Below are 21,364 nucleotides of genomic sequence, written 5' to 3' on the forward strand. Positions count from 1 at the left end.
AATCACCAAAATTTATGTATTCTTTCCTCTACCTCACAAATAAAGCATTGTCTACTGGGCCAGACAATACACTACCTATGATGCTGACCTGTTCTCTCTGATAAGCAGTCACATAGCATGAAGTCATTCTAGAAGGATGAACACTACCTCTCTTTGCTTTGGTGTGAGTCTGTAAGAAATGACTAAATCATTCCTAGAAATATGCATTATCTCTGAGCTTTGTAACCAGTTGCAACTGAGTTTGAAGGCTTTGGCACTGACCAAACAAAAAAGACCTTTGTTTGAAGGAGGTGTTACAATTTGCTCACCCCACTGGTGTGGGTGACTTGACGGTGAAGAAATACTTTTCATTTTTAAAGTGATGTCACAGAGTCCTTGAAATGCTCAAGGACCTCTAATTTTGTGTAAGATTTAAGTTAAAAAAAATTATTTGGTTGCATCAGATCTTAGTTGGGGCATATGGGATGTAGTTCCCTGACTAGGGATCTAACCTGAGCCCCCTGCATGCCTTAATCACTGGACCACCAGGGAAGTCCCTAAAGATTTAAATTTTATCTTGACTTTGAAGGTAGAGATTTTAGGTGAAAGTCCACTTTTCTGCATACCCCAAAGAGACACGTGTTGAGGGGAAAATCATTAAATTAGAACTATCTTTATCTAGAAATGCTTAATTCTAGAACAGGGTCATATTTTATTGAATTTATAAGTGAAGAAACTGAAGGTACCCTCTACCTCGTCAAACTCTGATTCTCCCCAATATTATTCAGGGTGTGTATATATGGTTTTGTGTGTGTGTGTGTGTCCATGTGTCTGTCTAGGAAGTGAACAAAGGAAAGTGAGGTGGAGTCCGAGTTCATCTTCTCTATTTCCTTTTAATCTATTTTCACTTGTTGGTAGACGAGTCATACTGCTAATAGCAGCTAGCTGGCTGGTATCTGAGTGCTGTCCTGGACAACCAGATTTCACAATGCTTCACATCCCAATAAGGGAAGTCCTCTGCCCCCTAACCAAAGGCTTTGTGGGGGTGTGAGCGCGGGTGTGTGTAATTTATGATGACTCAGCGTCTAAGAAGGCACAAACATTGTAGCTTCAACTATTTATGGTTCTTATATTACCTTTCAAGGAATGGGCCTGGAAGACCTGGCTAAAGTCTTTGAATCATTTCCTGCCAATATTGGGCCATGTCTCATTGTGGAAGGTAGGAAGTAGTCTTTATAAGGATGTCGTCATGGGGTTTAGATAAATCTTTAAAGTTACTTGAGTTTTCTGCGTGCTACCCGGAAGCAGAACATCCCGCAGCCTAGTCTATCATACACAGTATAAAGGTGGGCTGTTTCAATGTGCTTGACCACTACCACGAACTCGCCTGCCAGTACAGGAGATGTAACAGACTTGGGTTTGATCCCTGGGTCAGGAAGATCCCCCGGAGGAAGGCATGGCAACCCACTCCAGTATTCCTGCCTGGAGAATCCCACGGACAGAGGATCCTGGCTGGGCTACAGACCATGGGGTTGGTCTCAAAGAGTCGGATATGACTGAAGCGACTTAGCACACATGCATGAGCTCCCTTAAGATTAGGTGAAATTTACAACATATTTTGGGAGCCTCGGGAAGGGAGAAATTGCTGGGGTGCAGAGAAAGCTTCCCAGAGGAGATGAACATTGAAATGGGTTTTAAAGTATGAATAGGAGTTCATGGGTAGCACAGAGAAGGGAAGATGGCAAATAGCAGCATACGCAAAGCCCTACTGAGGGCTCTGTCCCTCAGTAGGAACAGCTTGGTTCTCCTCTTTCGAGACTATACAAGTCTTAACTTATCCTGTTGTCTAAACTCTCCAAAATGCATACAAGTTATGCCTTCAGAAAAGCTGAATGTGACCTCAGTCATGCTTCGGATGCTCACTGGTTGTGAACAGATAGTTATGATTACAGAAGACAGATGGTGACATTCTCCAAGACCCTCCCGGGGGAAAAGGACCGTGTATTATCTGACATGTGTCGTAACAGACTAATGCACTGGATGCAGGATCTGACTTGTGTGTGCTGGTGAAGGGGTGATAAGATCAGAGCCACTGTTCAGCTTATTTAAAGGTCAACTCAAATTAAATGCCTCCTTCCTTGCTTCTGCCTGTGCATTCACTCACTGGCTGTTATCTATGTGCTGATGGTTTGCTAGGAGCTTGGCCTACGCTGTACAGAGGCAGCCACGTCAGCCTGGATGGGAGGGCAGTCTGGGGGAGGATGGATACATGCATACGCGTGGCTGAGTCCCTTCTCTGTTCACCTGAAACTATCACAGCATTGTTAATCAGTTATACCCCCATACAAAATAAAAAGTTAAAAAAAAAAGAGAGCCAGCCATGGCCTCTGCCTGCCTTAATGGAATTTATAATTTAGCCCAAAACTGATTTGAGAAAGATGCAAAGGAAATCTAAATCCACCAGTTAGAATAAAGCGATATGTTCAAAGACTCAGAGAAACACACATAATTCCCTGTGAAGATCAGGCAGAAAATGGGTGAACTCAGGTGGCAGGTTTTGAGCTCTGAGGCAGAGAAATCTACCTCTTAGACCTTTGTAGACCTTGTGCTTTTAAAGTGTGGGTCTAAATCATCCCCTCTAAACCACAGAGCCCCATATTAAGGACAATTTTGCCTTGAAAAAATTGAGGACACTTTAAAAAAATATAATTCAGCTTTTCAAAAGCTTGGACTATGAATAATTCATTTAATTTAGAAATGCCTGTGAGTTCTTGGCAATCACAGAGCATATTTAGAAGTCTCTGCAAAGTGAGAAGAATCTAACCTACAGATTGCTTTCACATGTAATGAAATAGTTATAACATCTAAATGGAACAATTAATGAGGTTGACATTGTGTTGTTTCTGGCACATTTGTCTAAATGTTTACTAATTTCTATTAATTTCTATTTTGCACTTTTTGTATTTTGGAGCCAAAATTTTTTATTCAGTGCTCCAAGGTTCCCGTAGACACTGGGCATTCTGCCCACAGTGCCTAATGGATATAGCGGCCCTGCACACAAAACCCAGTGTGAAAGAGACCAATGAAATTAAGTCAAGGTGTCAATGTGTATGGTTTCCAGGTAATCTGGGGAGTTCTTTCCACTCTGTGCAAAACTTCTGGAGAACCAAAGAAAGAGCCACACAATCAATGGGAACAGCATATACACTAGCAGTAAAGTATTTGCATATTCAGTGCAGAGTATAAACTCTGAGAAAGGAAAGAAAAATGCCAGGGAGAGGCACTGGTTTTTTAAGGCCCTGCTCTGCAAATCCCTTGCCCGGCCCTCTCCATGCTGTGCGTCATTTCATTCTTACAGCAGCCCTAGCAGGGCCTTATGACTATTCGCATTTGACAGATGAGGAAACTAAAGTCTAAAGAAGTTCGGTCACTTGTCAAGAGATTTACAGCTACAGAGAAACAGAACCAGGAGTTGACCTCCCCCCGGAGCCCAGGCTCTTTTCACAACACTCATGCTGTCTTCTTTCAGGAAAGGGTGGGGATGATATGATTTTCTTTCTTTCTCTAACCACTGATTTAATAAGTGACGAATGTCATTTTCTGTGGATGGGATGCAGGAAGTGGGGTGGGGACTGGAGTTTCCCAGAGAGCAAGGTTGAATTGATACAAGGCAGAATTCACTCTATTTTTTTTTTTTTTCTGAATGATTCATTAGTAGAAAAAACTCTGGTGGATAAAACTTCTGAAGCCCACAGGCTGTAGCAGCGTCAAGGAAATCTTTAACTGTGGAAAGTCCCAAATCACAGGTTGGAACACGTCCAGCCTCCTTCATGGCCCCGTCACAGCTCATCTCCAAGGGCAGTCCTGGACCACCTTCCTCGGCTATCCCAGGAGCTTCCCAAAATTCCCAGCTTCCCCCGGGCCTGGAAACCTGCATTTCAACTCACCTTCCCTCTCTTCCTTGCTGAGAGGTAAATTTTAAACCACACTTCAGTGGTTTCAGATTTTAGAACTACACTTCAGTGGTTCAGAGCCAGATTCCACTGCCTCTTCTTTCTCTCCTTTAAGAGACTGCAAGGACTAGAGCGTAAGCCACCAGGAATGGCCAGTTCTGGGTTCACCACCATTTTGCAGCCAGGAAATTAAAAGAGAAAACTGGATATGGGGCTATTTAGTTAAGTCAGGAAATGAGAACTATCCAATGAGAACTCAAACAAACAAAACCCCTGCAGGGGTTTTATCTCGGTACATCCTTCCAAGTACCGAGATAAACTCTTGGGGCCTTGGCTGAAGTCATCACTATGATTCTCACCCAGTGAGAAGCTCCTGAGTCAGAGGAGATTTTTTTTTTTTAACAAGCACAAAAAAATGTTTTGCTTTATTCTTCTAAATCCCAAAGTGACAAAGATACTATCAATTAGCTTCAGGGTAGCATATAAGTATGCCAGTATTTTTCTCACACTGAAAATTTGAAGGAAGAATGAGTATTTGTTTTTTTCCTACTAGCTTCAAAAATTGAAGAAAAATCTGTGGCCAAAGCTCAGACCAGATGGGAGTATATGTTTTTAACAGAATAAGGTAAAGAAAGAGTTAATATGTGTGTGCTATGGAAAAAAAAAAAATCATACCTCTTTCCCTCAAGTGTCAGGAATTAATTCAATGATTTTAAATTTTTCCACAAAAGATTATCTTCTCACTTTAACGTGAGAAAGCTGAGTGTAAGCAAACTTGTATTTCATGTTTCATTCTTTGAAATAATCAATCATAAAGTTACTTTTCAACTAGATACAGTAACAGACCATCACAGACAAGGATTCTGTAACTGAGGGAGATGCTGACAGAAGTTTTTTTTAAAATTATTATTCTTGATTTATTTATATTTTCTGTCTATGCTACACAGCATATGAGATCTTAGTTCCCTGACCAGGGATTGAACTCTTGCCCCCTGCACTGGAAGGGGGACCACTGGACCATCAGGGAAGTCATGATGGCAGTCTTTAAAGCAGCTGTTGGTACTCAGAAGACTAAAATGACCTGTTAGCAGTCAGCTCTCCCCACTACAACGAAGGAAGAAAGGAAGGAAGAAAAATGGGGCGAGAGAGAAAGAGCAGGAGGCATGGAGGGAGGGACAGGAAAGACAAGAAGAGGACAAGCCCACTCCCGTGGGGTACGAGCGAGTGGTCCAGTGGGCAGCATGGAGGTGGCAGCCCAGAGCCAGTGGCACTGACGACTTGAGGTGAGGCCAGGGGTCTCACCGGGTGTGTGGCTGAGAAGAACCCGAGCTATGCCTCCTGCCTCCGGACGTGAACAGCCTCAGACCTGGACGGCTCGAAGCTCCACCCTCGGGGGTTTGTCTGCCCCTGTGCTCCGGAAACCTCCCCCAGGTCTGCAGCATCCTCCACGAAGGGCTGGCAGAGAGTGCCCTTCCAGAATTCGACTTCCTCCTATGGAAGCACATGCCTCTTGCTTAACCACTGATTTCAGAATTAAAACAACAACAACAACAACAACAAGTGCCCAAGGGTAACCTCAGCACCCCGACCTCCATCCAAGGGAAGGTGCGTCAAAATCTCTCCCCTTTAAGAGGACAGAGGGTTCAGGAGTCAAGCTGCGGAACAGTTACACAACGGGAAGAAGTCCCAAGTTTCAGACTTTTCAGGCTTGGGCCTAAAAAGGTTTGAGTCTGAACATGAAAACACCTTCCTGCCAAAATAAACTGTGATGGACGCTCAGACCCCGTTTCCCCACCTGACATTTGGTGTTGGCTGATGTCTCCCTGGTGGCTCAGATGGTAAAGCGTCTGCCTACAATGCGGGAGACCAGGGTTCAATCCCTGGGTTGGGAAGATCTCCTGGAGAAGGCAGTGGCAATTCACTCCAGTACTCTTGCCTGGAAAATCCCATGGACGGAGGAGCCTGGTAGGTTACAGTCCATGGGGTCACAAAGAGTCGGACAGGACTGAGCAACTTATGCCCATGACCATGCTGTCTCTCGCTACAGTGTAAGTGTTGTGGAGGCCACATTCCCTCTTGGATTCATCACGCTATCACAAGCATCGAAACTATGCTAGATGCTTAAAACTCCTTCAATGGTCTACTTATCTCAAATTCTTACAGCATTTGGAATTACAGAGAGTGCTGAAGAGGTCTTTCATTTTTTTTTTTTTAAGATTTTTTGATGTGGACCATTTTTAAAGCCTTCATTGAATTTGCTACAATCTTGCTTCTGTTTCATGTTTGTTTGTTTGTTTTTTTCTTATCTGAGAGGCATGTGGGAATCTTAGTTCCCTGACCAGGGACAGAACCTGCATGCACCCTTGCATTGGAAGGCGAAGCCTTAACCATTGGACCACCAAGGAAGTGCCCTCACCTTTTTTTTTTTTTTTTTTTTAGTGTGATGCCTTCCTAAATACCCTAGCTCCACTATTTTTACCCACCGCCTCAGGCATTGTTATAGCAACTACTAGAAGGACAAGAGGCTGGCTCTTCTCTGAATTCACTAGTCTGTGTGTTAAGTGAATCGACTTTGAGGCTGATGGCTCTCCAGAACACGGTGGTTGGCTTCACCCACTCCCCCTTCCTTGCGGCCTTGACTTCTCGTGGGTTCGTGCAGCCAGCCGTGTGGCATCATGGCCGGTGGGGTCATAATCGAGCTTTTAGTGAAAGGACAGTCCTTGCTGCTTCACTATGCTTGTGCAAAGTATGGTGCCTTGTACTACTCAAGGGAGAAAGAGAAAAGACTGGACTGTGGAGTGCAGAGCCCACGTGTAAAAGCAGGTCTATCAGAAAGATGGAAACACTTGACGACGCGGTATAACCTGGCACAACTCAGGAACCTGTAAGGGCTATGGATCAACAGTACTTGGCATGGGGGGGGTGTTCAAGGTTTTACTGACCAATGAATGGAAAAATGACTTCCCCTGTCAAAAAAATGTGCAAGCTAGAGGATTCAGATATTCTTACTTCTTGGAAGATTTACTTACTTCTTCGACGGCTTCTTGGAAGCTCCAAGTTCTTATTTTAGGAGCACATAGACACATATTTTGATTGCAATGGAAAAAATTAAGTAAGAACAGAAATCCAGCTGTTGTTCACTCACCTTTTTACTTAGGTGGGGACCGTTAGCGCCCCCAGCGCCTCTCTGCCCTGAGGGTGGCACTTGATACACATCTTGTTCCTGGGTCCCATGGCCGGTGGGGACTTGGTAAATTCCCTGATTTTGGTAGGAAGGCGGCACTTGGTAGATGGTGTCTCGAGGGGCGCCCTGTGGGTTTGGTATTTGATAGAGCTTCTGTTGGCCAAATGGCGGTGGCCCCAGTCCCGAAGTGGGCAGGTCCTGATTGGAGGAGGTCTCCTGCACTGGGCCAATCAGAAGCTTCACCCGGTTGCCGGGGACAATGCCCTGCCGGCCGTGTAAGGAGCAGAGCCACCATCCCTCCAGTCCTCCTGTGTTCTGCTCGATGACAGTCAGGATGTCTCCCTTGCGGAAAGCCAGCTCCTCGGCACACTCTGGGACATTGTCGTACAAGGCTCGGGCCATAAGATTCTAGGCAGGAAAGAAGAGAGGGGGAACGCAGGTTAGCAGATGAACTGAGTCCCTGAAACACCTAAGCCCATGCTCTGATGGAAAGGCACACTTCCTGGAAAGAGGAGGATCCAAACAATAGGCTGTAAGGAGAAAAACAGATGGTGCAGACAAAAGACAGATCCATACGTACTGTGTCTGCCACCAATGACATCAGACCGCCTCCTCGGAAAAGCTCGGAACACCACCGAGTGCTGTGTTCCAACAGCAGAGGCTGTGCCAAGGGAATTACGAGGAGCTCGGTGAAGGAGCTGGAGAGCAGTTCACTCTACAAAGCATTTTTCTTCCTTGCTTCAATCCAGCTGAAGGAAGAAAAATATATCCCAAGATATTCAAATGGACTGCAACAGACATTTTTTAAAAGTATATTGGAGGTAAAGAGAGTCAAAGAACATCCCCCCAGACAAACAGCACAAATGGCGTTTATATCCAGTATTAAAATGGAAACAGAAGTACACTGATCTCTGCCTTGGCAGGCCTTAACAATTCTTACTCTCAGTTGATCAAGAGGTCCTCGGATACAGGGAGACTCTACAAGCGGGGGATGTTTCCATGCTAATCCTGTGCAGAGTGCAGTGACGGTGGTCCACACCTCCAGACCCGAGTATGCGGAGCTCCAAAGAGGTTACCCCACGTGGGCAGGCAGAGGCCGCCCCGTCCCCTCTGGTGCTTTGTTGCCACCTTTCCTGAGGGGCCCTCCTCACCCCGCCACTTTATTTCCTTCTCCTTGAATCTCACCATTCACATCGGAAAGGCTCTGCCTTCCCCTTTCATGGGCCCCAGACACTTTCTCTCTTTGTGTGAAGGCCCGTCTGGCACTTTTAGTACCGAGCAGCCAGCCAAAGCAGGCATTCGGCGGGGAGCGGGTAGGCAGGATATGCCAACTTTCTTGGAAGTCTTTCAAAGGCTCGGCGATTTCATTTCTTGGCATCAGTCACGTCTCAAGGCATGAGGGTAGCCTTCCCCACCCCGATGCCGGCTCCTTCCCAGCACACAGAGCCCTGGAACGTTGCAAATTCATCTCCAGCCATCGGAAAACTCAAAACGGTCTCTTCAGTGCTTCACTAGACAGTCGGGATGCCCTCGATGTTGGGGTGATGATGATCGGCTGTGGGAGAAAAGACCGCTGATTGGATGGAGTGTGTTCTGATGACATACCCGTGGAATTTGGGGCTGTTGTTGTCTGGATTTCTGCCCCCGTGTTTTCTTCTCTAAAAATGTGGATTTGATCTTTCAGCCTCCTGCTTTTCAGCCCTTCATCACTGACATGCACGCACCATCTCCCCCTGTACTATGCCCCATAACCACAGATCCTGTGCCATGGGTCTGTCCCCTGCTCAGTGGTTGGGGAAGTTCCTACTTTTACTCTGTTAACCAAGCTCCTCTGAGTACAGTGCAACGGCTTAACCTGAGGAAAGGAGATGAAGCCCTGGAACTCAGTGCCCAGGAAGCCTGGTGATGCTCTTTAAGAATAAGACTGCAGTCCTTGTTCTTGACGGTTTTCTGATCCAGGAAGCCTGTAATGTAGACAGGAGGGCAGAAAAGGGAAGTTGAAGGATACTGAGGGGTTTGTGTTCCAGGTGAAAGTTGTACTTGGTATTTATATTCTAGGAAGCTTCGGGTTCCTTCTAACAAAGGTTCACACACAAAAAAATAAAAACACGCAGCACTGTAACGTGATGTGAGGAACCATTTAAGGATGAGTCCTAACCCGAAAATCTCTTACGTTTCTCTTCTCCCATCTTGTGGGTAATCTGTCCTTGAAAGAAAATTCATTGAGTTGAAGAAGACAAGACTCTTTTCCTCTGTATCTAAATGATGGGAAGGAAATTCAGTCAGTTCAGTTCAGTTCAGTCGCTCAGTCGTGTCCAACTCTTTGTGACCAACTCATGGACCACAGCATGCCAGGCCTCCCTGTCCGTCACCAACTCCCGGAGTTTACTCAGACTCATGTCCATTGAGTTGGTGATGCCATCCAACCATCTCATCCTCTGCTGTCCCCTTCTCCTCTGGACTTCAATCTTTCCCAGCATCAGGGTCTTTTCAAATGAGTCATCTCTTCGCATCAGGTGGCCAAAGCTTCAACATCAGTCCTTCCAATGAACATTCAGGACTGATCTCCTTTAGGATGGACTGGTTGGATCTCCTTGCAGTCCAAGAGACTCTGAAGAGTCTTCTCCAACACCACAGTTCAAAAGCATCAATTCTTCTGTGCTCAGCTTTCTTTATAGCTCAGCTCTCACATCCATAGGTGACTCCACCAAAACTGTCCTGAGGTGACAGAGCAGGGAGAAGGCTGACCACTCTGGACTCTGTCCCTTTCTCTGGGGCCCATTCAAGGACTGGGAATGGCTTGCAAGGAGGCTCTAATGCCTCCTGACATCAGGAATGACAGGGTTGGAACCAGATCTATGGGAGTTGAGGGTCCAGAGCTTGATACTGGTGATCAAGAAGGGAAAGAAAAGAAACAGAACAGGGACCTCCCCAGTGGTCCAGTGGATAAGACTCTCCCTTCCAATGCAGGCGGCCTGGTTTCCATCTCTGACTGGGCAACTAAGGTCCCCTATGTTGCTCGTGGCCAAAAATCAAAAACAGAAACAGAGGAGACTAGAAGCGTGAAAGACCACAAGCCTCATTTGCATACATGAGCTCCAGGCATCTGGAGTTGGGCACGGCTGTGGAGCTCCGGGAGGCACTGAAGTGGAGCCATGGGCCACAACCAGCTCGAGGCGGCTAGCAATCCCCGCATGAAGGCTAGTCTAGATGGTCTCTGCCTCTTGCCCCCATGACCCTCCACCACCACCAGCTAAGCCGCACGTTCAGGTTTCTAGACAGGCTGCCAGAGACGCTTCTCGTGGAAAACCCAGGGAGCCGCTTGTGGACGCACCGTGGGTGTCTTCTGACTAGCTCCTCCTCCGTGCCCACAGAGACTGGGATTCAGGGAGTCCGGTGAGGCTGCTAGAGAGGCACCCCTGCCAGCCCGGTGCCTCAACACTGAGAGTTCTTCTCAGCCTCGGCCTAACGGGAATGTTATTTACTACCTGCACGAGCTACAGGGAGCCAGCAGCCTCGCACACAGAGGGGTTACTGCTCCTTCAGAGGACCTTCAGAGGACACTTGGACCCGGCCTCCCTGTTCCACAGATGAGGAAACACACCTGGCAGAAGGGGACAGTTTATCATCTGCCCAAGCCACACATCGGTGGAGTCAAAGATGGGAACAGAACTGTGGTCTCTTGGCCCAGTTCTCCTTCCAGGACTCCAGGCCACCTTAGCTCTAGTTCATGCTGTTCTGCAAACTGGGCTCCTTTCCATTTTACAGTAAAGCTTTGAAGACGACAATTCTTTTTGTCATGTCTAGGGAATAAGTCAATTCTTGGGGTTTGGGGTCTTGGCTGTGTGACTTGGGCAGATTACTACCCCCAACCTTTGAATCGGAACTTCCTCATCTGTAAAATGAGAATGAGGATAACATCCCTATGTCATGGATTTGCAGTGAGGATTAAATGAGTTCATTCAAGTCAGTCCTTGAACATAGTGGGAGACTTGGGAAGCAGTGATGACTGTTCAATGTGTTGATGGTGCTTTGATGGTAAGCTTCCTAGTAGGTTACCTCCTTAGTTCACAATCAAGGGTTGGTGATGCTATTATATATACTTCTTTATACATCTGATGTTTCTCTTGCTCATAATTACACTTCAAGAGAATCGTATCTTGAAGCAGTATTTCTCTGAATTAAGAATGAGTTCTGATCGCTGCAACCTCTTGTTGAGTATTTGCCTACAAACAACAAAAGTGAAATCATTGGTTGATTCAAGAGACCTTCTGAGACAAAGTAAAATAATAAAAGTTTCCCAGGTGACTCAGTGGTAAAGAACCTGCCTGCCAATGCAGGAGACATGGGTTTAATCCCTGGGTCAGGAAGATCCCCTGGAGAAGGAAACAGTATTCCATTCCAGCATTCTTGCCTGGAAAACCCCACGGACAGAAGAGTCTGGTGGGTTACAGTCCACGGGGTCTCAGAGAGTCAGACATGACTTAGCGACTAAACAACAATAGTATTTCTGGAAAAATTTTATGAGGTTCCAGAAGAGTACCACCCATCAGAAAATGTGGAAAAACATGGGCAAAGAGGAGCTTGACTTTTGAAAACACTCGATATGTTGAGGCAAGAATTTAGTAAGAAGATAATAGCAAAATTAACTTCAACCAGAACAGGAACCATCTCATTCAAAAGTGCACAGGCAACTCACAGACAAGCAGGTGAAGAGTTAATGTCCCTGGCAAGGACAAGCTGGAGGGAACCTTTCTCTCACTGGTTGCTTAAGGCCACAAAGTCAGAAGGTATCTCTGCATATCTCACAAAAACCCAGGCAAGACAGTTTGCCTGGTCAAGACCTACTGCTTCGCCCACTCCCTGGGATATTTATCTCCAGGGCAGGAAAGGTCAACACAGAAACACATCAAGGAAAGATAAGAGAGCTATGTAATTTTATATCCAGCTGGATGGTTAGCCTCCAGAGGCTGGCAGTTAGAAACGCGGCTAGAGCTTGGCAAAGCACCAACACAGTCGGGGCACAGAACTCGAAAGCCAGAAGAACATCAAACAATTACAGTCCAACTTGTTCACTTTACAAATGAGAAAAACGAGGCCCCAGAAGTTAATGATTTGCCAAGTCACCTGGCAAGACGGTCAGAGAGCTGAGCTAAGAATGCGGGCCTCTTGTCTCCAGCTCGAGAATTAGGATGGTATTTAATAAAGTCAGAGGCATGTGCTACAAAAGCTGTGGTTCTAATTAGGATGGGAAATCTGCATTTAGAGTCATAAATCCTATTTGAGGGACTCTAATCGTCTCAGCCTGTGGCGCTGACCCCACCCTGGCCTTACTTGAAACTGTCCTGGGCTTCTATGCTCCCCATCCTTGTTCTCCTTCTTCCCTTGAGCTCAAAACCAGTCATTTTCCTTCTCTTCCACTGGACATTAAAAAAATTTTTTTTTAAGGTTTATTATTAATTTATTTCGCCGCATAAATTTATTTGGCAGCGCAACATGCAGGATCTTAGTTCCCCGACCAGGGGTTGAACCTGTACCCTATGCAGAGGAAGTGCAGAGCCTCACCCCTCAACCGCCAGGCAAGCCCCTATTTTATCCCCTCTATCCTTTTAGTGGTCATGTTCCAAAAGGATCTCTCTTCTTTCTGAGCTCGCTCTCTACAGGACATCTCATTCATGCTGATGGCATCTAAACACCCAGGTGACACTCAGATCCACAGCTCCAGCCTCGATATTCCCTCTCCTCTCCAGTCCCGTACTTCCCATCATCTAGTGAGCATCTTCACTTCACATCCAAGTGCCAAAGCCCCCTTCTCCTGGTCTCTCAGTGAACAGCAGGCACATAGCTGCCCAAGACTGGAGACTCAGAGGTTTGCTGAGTCACTCCACAACCCGAACCCCAATCAGCTGGGACCTGCTCATCCTCCTCACTGCCGCTCCCCGCTCAGGCCACCAGTGACTTTTTTTTGGTGGGAAGGGAGGAGAGGGCAGGTATGGCAACTGCTTCCCAACTGGTTTTCTTGCATTCAACTTCTTCCCACCTCCAAACCCATCTTCCACATCACCAGAAGAGTTCTCTTCCCAAAGTTGGTTCCCTTTCTAATTCTTGGTGATAGCATTTCTTGAGATCAAACTAGTCAATCCTAAAAGAAACCAACCCTGAATAGTTACTGGAAGGACTGGTGCTGAAGCTGAAGCTCCAATACTTTGGGCACCTGATTCAAAGAGCCAAGTCATTGGAAAAGACCCTGATGATGGGAAAGACTGAAGGCAGGAGAAGGGGACGACAGAGGATGAGATGGTTGGTTGGCATCATCGACTCAATGGGCATGAGCTTGAGCAAACTCCAGGAGATAACGGAGGACAGGGGAGCCTGGCCTGCTGCAGTCCATGGGGTCACAAAGAATCAGACACGACTCAGTGACTGAACAGACTTGTACCATCCCATTCAAGACCAAGAACTCCTTAAGTTCAGGGAGGCTGTTCTTCCTTGGGCATTTTCAGAACCACTGTCTGAAGCAAAATACTCACTCTTTGCGTTTGCTAACTTGAAATGGACTCTTGATTCTGGTTCTCTACAGAGAGGGTGAAATGGTTTTCTAGAGATGTCTGCAAGGTATGTGGTGGAGATTTTGGACGCGGGGAAATGAACTACCAGGACCAGAAAGATAAACGGTGCGTCCAAGTCACTAAGCCTCAGGGCCAGAGAACGTGGGAGGCAGCCGGCAGGAAAGCGCCTGCCCCGCCCTCTTAAAACAGGATGGGGCGCCTGCATCTGCCACAGAAGCTCTGAGCAAACAGGAAGGCCAAGAGGAGCCGGCGTCCCCATCTGGTTAAATACAATGGTTTCTGTGAGAGCCTTTCTCTCCCTTCAGTGCAGCAACCAAGGTCTGCCGGTGGGTGACTGAGCACCATTCACGCTTTGCCAGAATGCTTGGCTGCTGTGACCCTCGGGTTCCCAGCCTATACCTGAGGACTGGGAGGAAAATGCCTGGCGTTACAGCAAGTACACAGAGCTCCGGACCACACTGGGTTTCCAGACCCGCTCTTGCCTGCCCTGCTACCAAAACGTCGACTGTGCATTACTCCTACTGCCAGGGAAATGATCTTCCAAATACGGAGAGGTGTGACTTATAATTTCCATGACCATTTATGCCGTTCTCTGAAGAGAAGTGAGACACAATGACTGGTGTGTCATCCTCCCTTCCCTCCCCCCAACCCCTCCTGGACGGATAGCATCATCAATGGCCCAGCTTCCTCTTATTATTCGGCTTCGTTCTATATTTACCACGCAGGAGCTCCTGCCAAGGCCTTGGGCCACCACATTCTCAACAACGTGACTTTCCTGCGCCCAACCCCAGCCCCCCCTCCAAACTCTAGTCCTGGACTCTGGCAGGGACACGCGCACAGAGCAAAGGAGGAAACGGTCATGGTCAAGGAAATCGGTCCCCAAGGAAGTAGCTGGGGGATGAGCGTGAGCGAGGTCAGTCTCGGGACACACGGGAGAAGAGCAAGGGGATCTGGTGTCTTTAGTCTGCCGACAAAAATCAGCTTAGGTCTTTTCCATTACAGTTTATTACGAGCTTTAGAATACGATGTCTTGTAATAACCTATAATGGAAAAGAATTTTAAAAAGAATACAGATACACACACCTATGTGTGTGTGTCCATGGGATTCTCCAGGCAAGAATACTGGAGTGGGTAGCCATTCCCTTCTCCAGGGGATCTTCCTGACCAACCTAAGTCTCCAGCATTGCAGGCAGATTCTTTACCATCTGAGCCACCAGGGAAGCCCTGTATGACCCCGTGTATACATATATCTTCTCAGGTGGTGCTAGTGGTAAAGACCTCTTCTGCCAGTAGGAGACTCAAGAGATGCCGGTTCGAGCCCTGGGTTGGGAAGATCCCCTGGAGGAGGAAATGGCAACCCACTCCAGTATCTGTGCCTGGAGAATTCCATGGACAGAGGAGCCTGGCAGGCTACAGTCCACAGGGTCGCAAAGAGTCGGACACGACTGAAGCAAGTTAGCATCCACACAAGCATGCAGATATATATATATCTCCAACTCACTTTGCTGTAGAGCTGAAACCTAACACAATGTTGTAAATCAACTCTGCTGTTGCTGCTGCTGCTAAGTTGCTTCAGTCGTGCCCGACCACCAGGCTCCCCCGTCCCTGGGATTCTCCAGGCAAGAACACTGGAGTGGGTTGCCATTTCCTTCTCCAATGCATGAAAGTGAAAAGTGAAATCAACTCTACTTCAGCTAAAAATACAATCAGCTCCAGTCTGAGAGCGATCAAACCGCTTTGGCTTTCTCCTGCTCCCATCTTTAGGATATAGTGGGATGTGAGATTTCCCCAAAGAAGGACACAGTCACGGTCCAAAACCCTGGATATCTGCAAGTGTCTGGGTTTTGATTCCTGGAATACTTGGTTTAGACCTGGATTCTTTCATCAGATGACATCTGGAATGTGGAATTTTTTAAAGAGCTGGATCCTCTGGAGATTAAGTAGTAGATACAAGGCTTTCAGGTTTAGGAGTCAGAAGATATGATGCAGAGCGCATCTAAGGTTTTTTTCTCAGTAATATTTTTCCATTGCGACCTGACACACTTTTCATTAGGTGCCCTGAACCAGCTGCAGAATGGCAGTGTGACATCCCGCGAGGTGTCTAGGAATACTATAGTCCCTAGTCGTGTTTCCTGACCTCTGGGGAGAGTGTCCACCAAAGGTCCCTCTGCACTGGGACCGAATTTCAGTCAAAGATTTACATATCCTGGAAAGTGCTTCTGAACCCCTATGATGATCATAAAGCTCACACCAGTGTCTTGGACTTTCTCTGAATATTCATGTCATCTACTTGGCTCCAAGTTCTCACATCCTCTAAGATGTTCATTCCTGAATGGAAGGTGCTTTTAAAAAATGTGGCCTTGGGCACTCGTCTCCCAAAGGTGCTCTTTGACCTGCAGTGGCCCTGACATGCACGGTGCGGCTGTGCCCCGGGCATGGTGGCCCAGGAGGCGCCCAGGTTTGGTTCCTTCCACGTTGGCCTGCTCCACTTTGGTGAGGGGTGGTTCAGAACCCAGCATGACTTTGTGGTTCACAGACCAGAGGGGCATTAGTTCTTGAGAGCCAGTGAGAAGACAGACCTGATGCTCACTGCAAACCTGGATATTTTTAATTAATTTATTAATTTTTGGCTGCCCTGGCTCTTTGTTGCTGCATGTGGGCTTACTCTAGTTGCAGAGAGCGGGGGCTACTCTTGGTGGCCGTGCTGGAGCTTCTCATTGTGGTGGTTTCTTTAGTTTCGGGGCACAGGTTCTAGGCGCATGGACTTCAGTAGTTGCGGCATGCAGGCTCAGTAGCTGTAGCTCTCAGGCTTAGCTGTTCCGAGGCCTGTGGAATCTTCCCAGACCAGGGATCGAACCTGTGTTCCCTGCATTGGTGGGCGGATTCTTATCCACTGTGCCACCAGGGAAATCCCAACAAATCTGGGTATTTGGATGTCAGAAGAATTTTTCTATGTAACTAGATTTTGTAACACGATATGGAGAGCATAGTTGAGATTAAAGAAGTGGTTCTTCAAGTGCTGGCTTTCTGCCTGCCCTAGAACAAATGCTATATATTTACCCCTGATTTTTGAGGTCGATGCAGGACAGAAACATCCACAGGCTGGGACCTGTTTACCAAGAAACCAATGGTGGCTGGGAGCAAACTCTCCGATTCAAATAAGAAAAGTGGCAAACAGGTTGTCAGGTGGTGTGGGTGTGGGTGTGCAAGTAAGTGTGCGACTTCACAGCCAACTTCTATCGCTTCTTGGCTGGCTGTGGAGGATGGGTTTGATTGCTGACATTAATTGAAAAAATAAATCAGCTTTTGCTCACAAGTTTGATGATATACATGTGTCTTTATGAGCTCAGTTCTCTGCTCTTTTGTGGTTTGGGGATTTTTTTCGGGGAGCTCCTGAGGGTCTGAAAGGTGAGAGAACACCCAGGTTTCTGTAGGTACTCAGAACCAGTAGTCACCCATGGCTTGACCAGACCCACCAGGCTAGAATTTTAGACTGAGAAGGAATCCCAGAGATCATTGTAGCCCAAGCTCCCTGTTTTACAGCCCAGAGGGTCTCCTATTAGATAAGCAGCAAAGCAGATCTAGCATCTGGTTCCCTCTTAATCTCGGATTTTTTTTTTTCCTGCTGGACTAGGGTGTGCTTCCTGAGAACCTTCTCCATCTTAGAATTGAGTACCATTGATATTAAGCCTCAAATGCTGTAAGCATTTGTCCCAGGTTGCCTGGTTTTGATAGATTTAAGCATAGTGTATTGGCAAAGGATCAAAACTACGGGGCAGGCACAAATGCTTTTCAGGGTCTGTCCCTAGATAAATCTGACAGGCGCCATATAATGATGATGGCCTGACATCCACTCACCCAAAAGATAGGTTTTATTAACAGCAAAACAACCATCTGGATTTCAGCCAACATTACAGTGTTGGCACCGAATGACTTCTATTTGCCTGTCTAGACAAATCCCTCTAACATTCAGGTACTTGGGGAATTAAATGAGAATTAAGTCATAAATGAGTAGGGGACTCTAGTCCACAAATATTACAATATAATTCCCCCCAACTGTATCATTTCCCAATAGTCAAAACACCCAAGTTGTAACATCTAATAAAGCATATTTCAAAGAAGGGAAAGATCTTCCTATTTTCACATGCCCATCTATCTTATCTTCCTGCATCAAGGTATGCAGTCCCCAAGGTATGAAGTTATATCTAAATCCATGAATGCATATATGTACATATGCTATCAATCTTTGCCTCCCAGCCAGAACACAGCTGATGCAACTTGGGTGGCACCCCTCACTGGAACTCTTAGATGACTCCTGACCTAGGTTTGACGCCTGATTGTTATTCTCCTACTTAATTTCTGAAGTCCTCAAAGAGTTTTTAAAAAATGGATTTGTACACTTGGTTGAGCAGGTATATACAATCAGAGACTGTCAGCACTGCCATCTGCAGGGTTGCCTCAAGAAAGAATCTTTAGATGCTGAGAAGCTAATCTTCGCTTCAGGTGATATGTGGCCATGTTCAGAGGCATTTTTGGTCGTCACATTGCGTGTGCGCATGTGCGGATGTTATTGGTAGCTAGTGGTCAGAGGCCAAGGATGCCGCAATGCACAGAACAGTCCCTACAAGAAGGAATTATCCACCCTCAATGTCAGTAGGGCTGTGGTGGGGGGGGGGGGGGGGGCAAACCCGGACAGAAGGATGCACGCGACATTACTAAATCGATAGAGTCTAATCTCGGTCCTCATCTTGTCAGATTAATGACAATGAGTCACTGCCTTTTGTGCCTCTGTTTCCCCATTTGCAAAATGGGGATAATGCACACGTTCTTTATAATAACATCAAGAGAAGTCATGGAATTATATATGCAAAACACTCTGACTTCTTCAGAAGAAAGGGTCTCTGTAAAATCAAAGCACAGTTATGATTACTGCACTATTATGAGCTCATGAAATTGCATCTTAAGAACTGCACTCCTCCCCCTCAAAAAAAAAGAAAAAAAATTCCTCCGGGGAAAGAAAACAAACCAGAATGATCTCATCATGATTACACCTGCCACACCAAAAAAACAGACACAGTTCAGAGAAGCTAAATTCTTTCCCTCCAGCAACAAAGTAAGCTGCGTCTGTAATTAAGATCTTAATAAGGGAGGGCGGGAGGCTGGATGCAGATGCCGCAGGCTCTGAAGCGCAGAGCTATCCCACCAAGTTTCAACAGGAACAATGGAAACACAGCCCCGGTCACTGCTTCTTGCTCTCTCACGTGTTCTCTGCATGGTCCCTATTTCAAAGCGGTCTTGCCTTCATTTCTTCACTTCCACAAGGAGAAAGAAAAGGACCATCTTATTATTTACAAGTAAATGTGTGTGTGCTCGGTTGCCAAGTCGTGCTGACTCTTCGCGACCCCAAGGACTGCAGCACTCCAGGCTTCCCGTCCCTCACCGTCTCCTGGAGTAAAATGTTATGTTGTAGATATTATTTAGAAGTAGATTATGAAAGGTGTGCCAGAATCCACTTTAGAAAAAAAAGCCCCGAGGCAATTTTCTGATACAAAGCTGGAAAAACTCAGATAGAAAGGTGACCTAAGGCAAACGGGATAATGCCCTGGACAGCCGATTGATCTTGGGAGCAGCTTGTGTTCAGTGTCCGGAACAACCACGTGTAAACTTCCCAAGATGGTCCCCGTTTCAAATATCCTTCCCGGGGTTAGACCATCTGTCCCATGTTGGGGTCTGTGAAACACGGATACGTACCCACAGAAGGGAAATATATTTTAAACTAAAAGTAAAAGATAGACATCTAAGTATGTGTCTTGTTAATGGATCTGCCTTCATTGAATTGAGGATATAGGAGGAAAAAAGACAGGTACTGATAAGAGTCTTGGATTTAGTCAACAGACGTGTTCTCTCATTGGCAAGGAATCGAGGTCTGTTCCAAGGGCATCCGGGCCTCTGTGGGACTGTCGAGCCGTCCAGCTCCACCGTGGACGCCCCTGGGCTGTGTCCTTATCATCCTTTTCCGGGTGCTCACTGCACTTAGCAGCTCTGAGTGGGAAAGGATGGAGAATCAGAGAAGAACACGGAAGTTCTATCCCAGAGGAGCATTCAAGGGAAAAGGGCCTTCGAGATGGTTTTCTGCCAGGTTGTTTTGATGGTCCTGAAGCGGCGCTGGTCCTCTCAGCCACATTTTCTGCTGCCTCTAAGTCACGCCATGAATGAGAAGCAACAACAAGCAAGCAAACAAAAAAACCAGTGACGCCAACAGGCTCGTCGACAGGTCACTAGCACGTCCTGTGAGGAGGCTGCAGCGCCTAGAAGCCCGCTTTCCCGCCTCCGCAGTGTGCTGGCTTGGCTGGTTACGGCTCTTCGGGGGCTGAGAGAGGGAAGTCCAGCTCACTCTTTCAGTAGAGTGCAGAGCCTGGGAACAGAGAAGCCTGAGGCCTGAGTCAGCCCCATCTTCTGTGGGAGTGAGGTGCTGAGTTCCGGGTAACACGCCGACTACCACAAGTCAGTGAGACTACGGCTAATTCATACAAGAGACAGCACTGGGTTTCCACATAAGTAGAAGAAGAAGAAGTTAGGAAAAATGCTGTCTAAATACACATTGCTTTACTTAAATAGAAAGATCTGGTTCAAATCTGAGCTGCATATGCCGTTTGGTGATCACAATTTAGAGTTTCACAAATAATCCCCCCTCCCCAACACACACAACTAAGGGTAAAGAAAGGAATGAAACTTAAATTAAAAAGATGCTATTAAGCATTTTTCTGCCATGCTTGCACTTTCACGTATTCAGGGTTGCTCAATCTTTACTTCTGGTAAGTATAAACATCAACATTCCACATAAGGAACAACTTTGGTAACATCTTATAACTATTACCTTGACATATTAGAAATATCAGGAGGAATTCTCATCAGCAATGTACATACCAAGATCTACAAAGAAATAAGATGTCTTCAAATCAGTAAACCCAGTCTTTGAGTAAGGATCGTGGACCACCTACCTAAATACCATTTAGCACAACTCATGTACTAAATTAATTGGGGAAGAGGCTGAGAGAAGGGACTAGTCTTTTTTGTTTGTTTGTTTTAAAAAAGAATAAACTGGAATTTAGTGGTCCATGATGTCTGTGTGTGTTCTCAGCTGTTCAGTCGTGTCTGATTCTTTGTAGCCCCATGGACTGTAGTCCACCAAGCTCCACTGTGCATGGGATTTCCTCTGTGCAGGCAAGAATAATGGAGTGGGTTGCCATTTCCTACCCCAGGAAATCTTCCTGACCCAGGGACCAAACCCTGGTCCCTTGTGTTTCCTGCATTGGCAGGCAAATTCTTTACCACTGAGCTACCTGGGAATCCCAGTCCATGATGAGACCTAAACATATGTATTTAAAAACACTCCACTGGCAGCTTTATTGAGTTGGCCCAAAAGTTCATTATATATGGAAGATATATGGAAAAATCCAAATGAACTTTTGGCCAACCCAATATTATCTCTATAATTAGCTGCCCCTCCCCACACCCCAACTCAACCATGAAAAATCACAGTCACATGCCATCACTGCTTATATTTTCTGGGCAGTCTGTTCCACCTTCCTCAAAGTGCATGCCTGAATTCACCTAGATCACACTGTCTGCCTTTTGAAAGAAGGCACTGCTCTTTCCAGTGCAGAGTGGAAAAGGTT

At 46.4% G+C, this 21,364-nt stretch overlaps 1 protein-coding gene across 5 annotated transcripts in view; it reads right to left on the bottom strand.

The window, feature by feature from the left end:
• The window catches only part of NEDD9 (neural precursor cell expressed, developmentally down-regulated 9), a 121,615-nt gene that overhangs the window by 23,818 nt on the left and 76,433 nt on the right, over positions 1 to 21,364 (bottom strand). For 2 of the 5 annotated variants that reach the window (XM_052647991.1, XM_052647987.1), the window contains exons 1-2: positions 7,697 to 7,805; positions 7,078 to 7,524 (exon numbers count right to left, since the gene is read on the bottom strand). In XM_052647991.1, coding sequence (XP_052503951.1) covers positions 7,078 to 7,524; positions 7,697 to 7,717 — 468 coding nt within the window. In that variant the 5' untranslated portion in view covers positions 7,718 to 7,805. Of the gene's footprint in view, positions 1 to 7,077; positions 7,525 to 7,696; positions 7,806 to 8,056; positions 8,147 to 21,364 lie in introns of those variants that run through there. The other 3 variants (XM_052647989.1, XM_052647988.1, XM_052647990.1) reach the window with 2 other exon arrangements.

Source organism: Budorcas taxicolor, chromosome 11 (genome assembly GCF_023091745.1).
Source record: "Budorcas taxicolor isolate Tak-1 chromosome 11, Takin1.1, whole genome shotgun sequence".
Taxonomy (NCBI): domain Eukaryota; kingdom Metazoa; phylum Chordata; class Mammalia; order Artiodactyla; family Bovidae; genus Budorcas; species Budorcas taxicolor.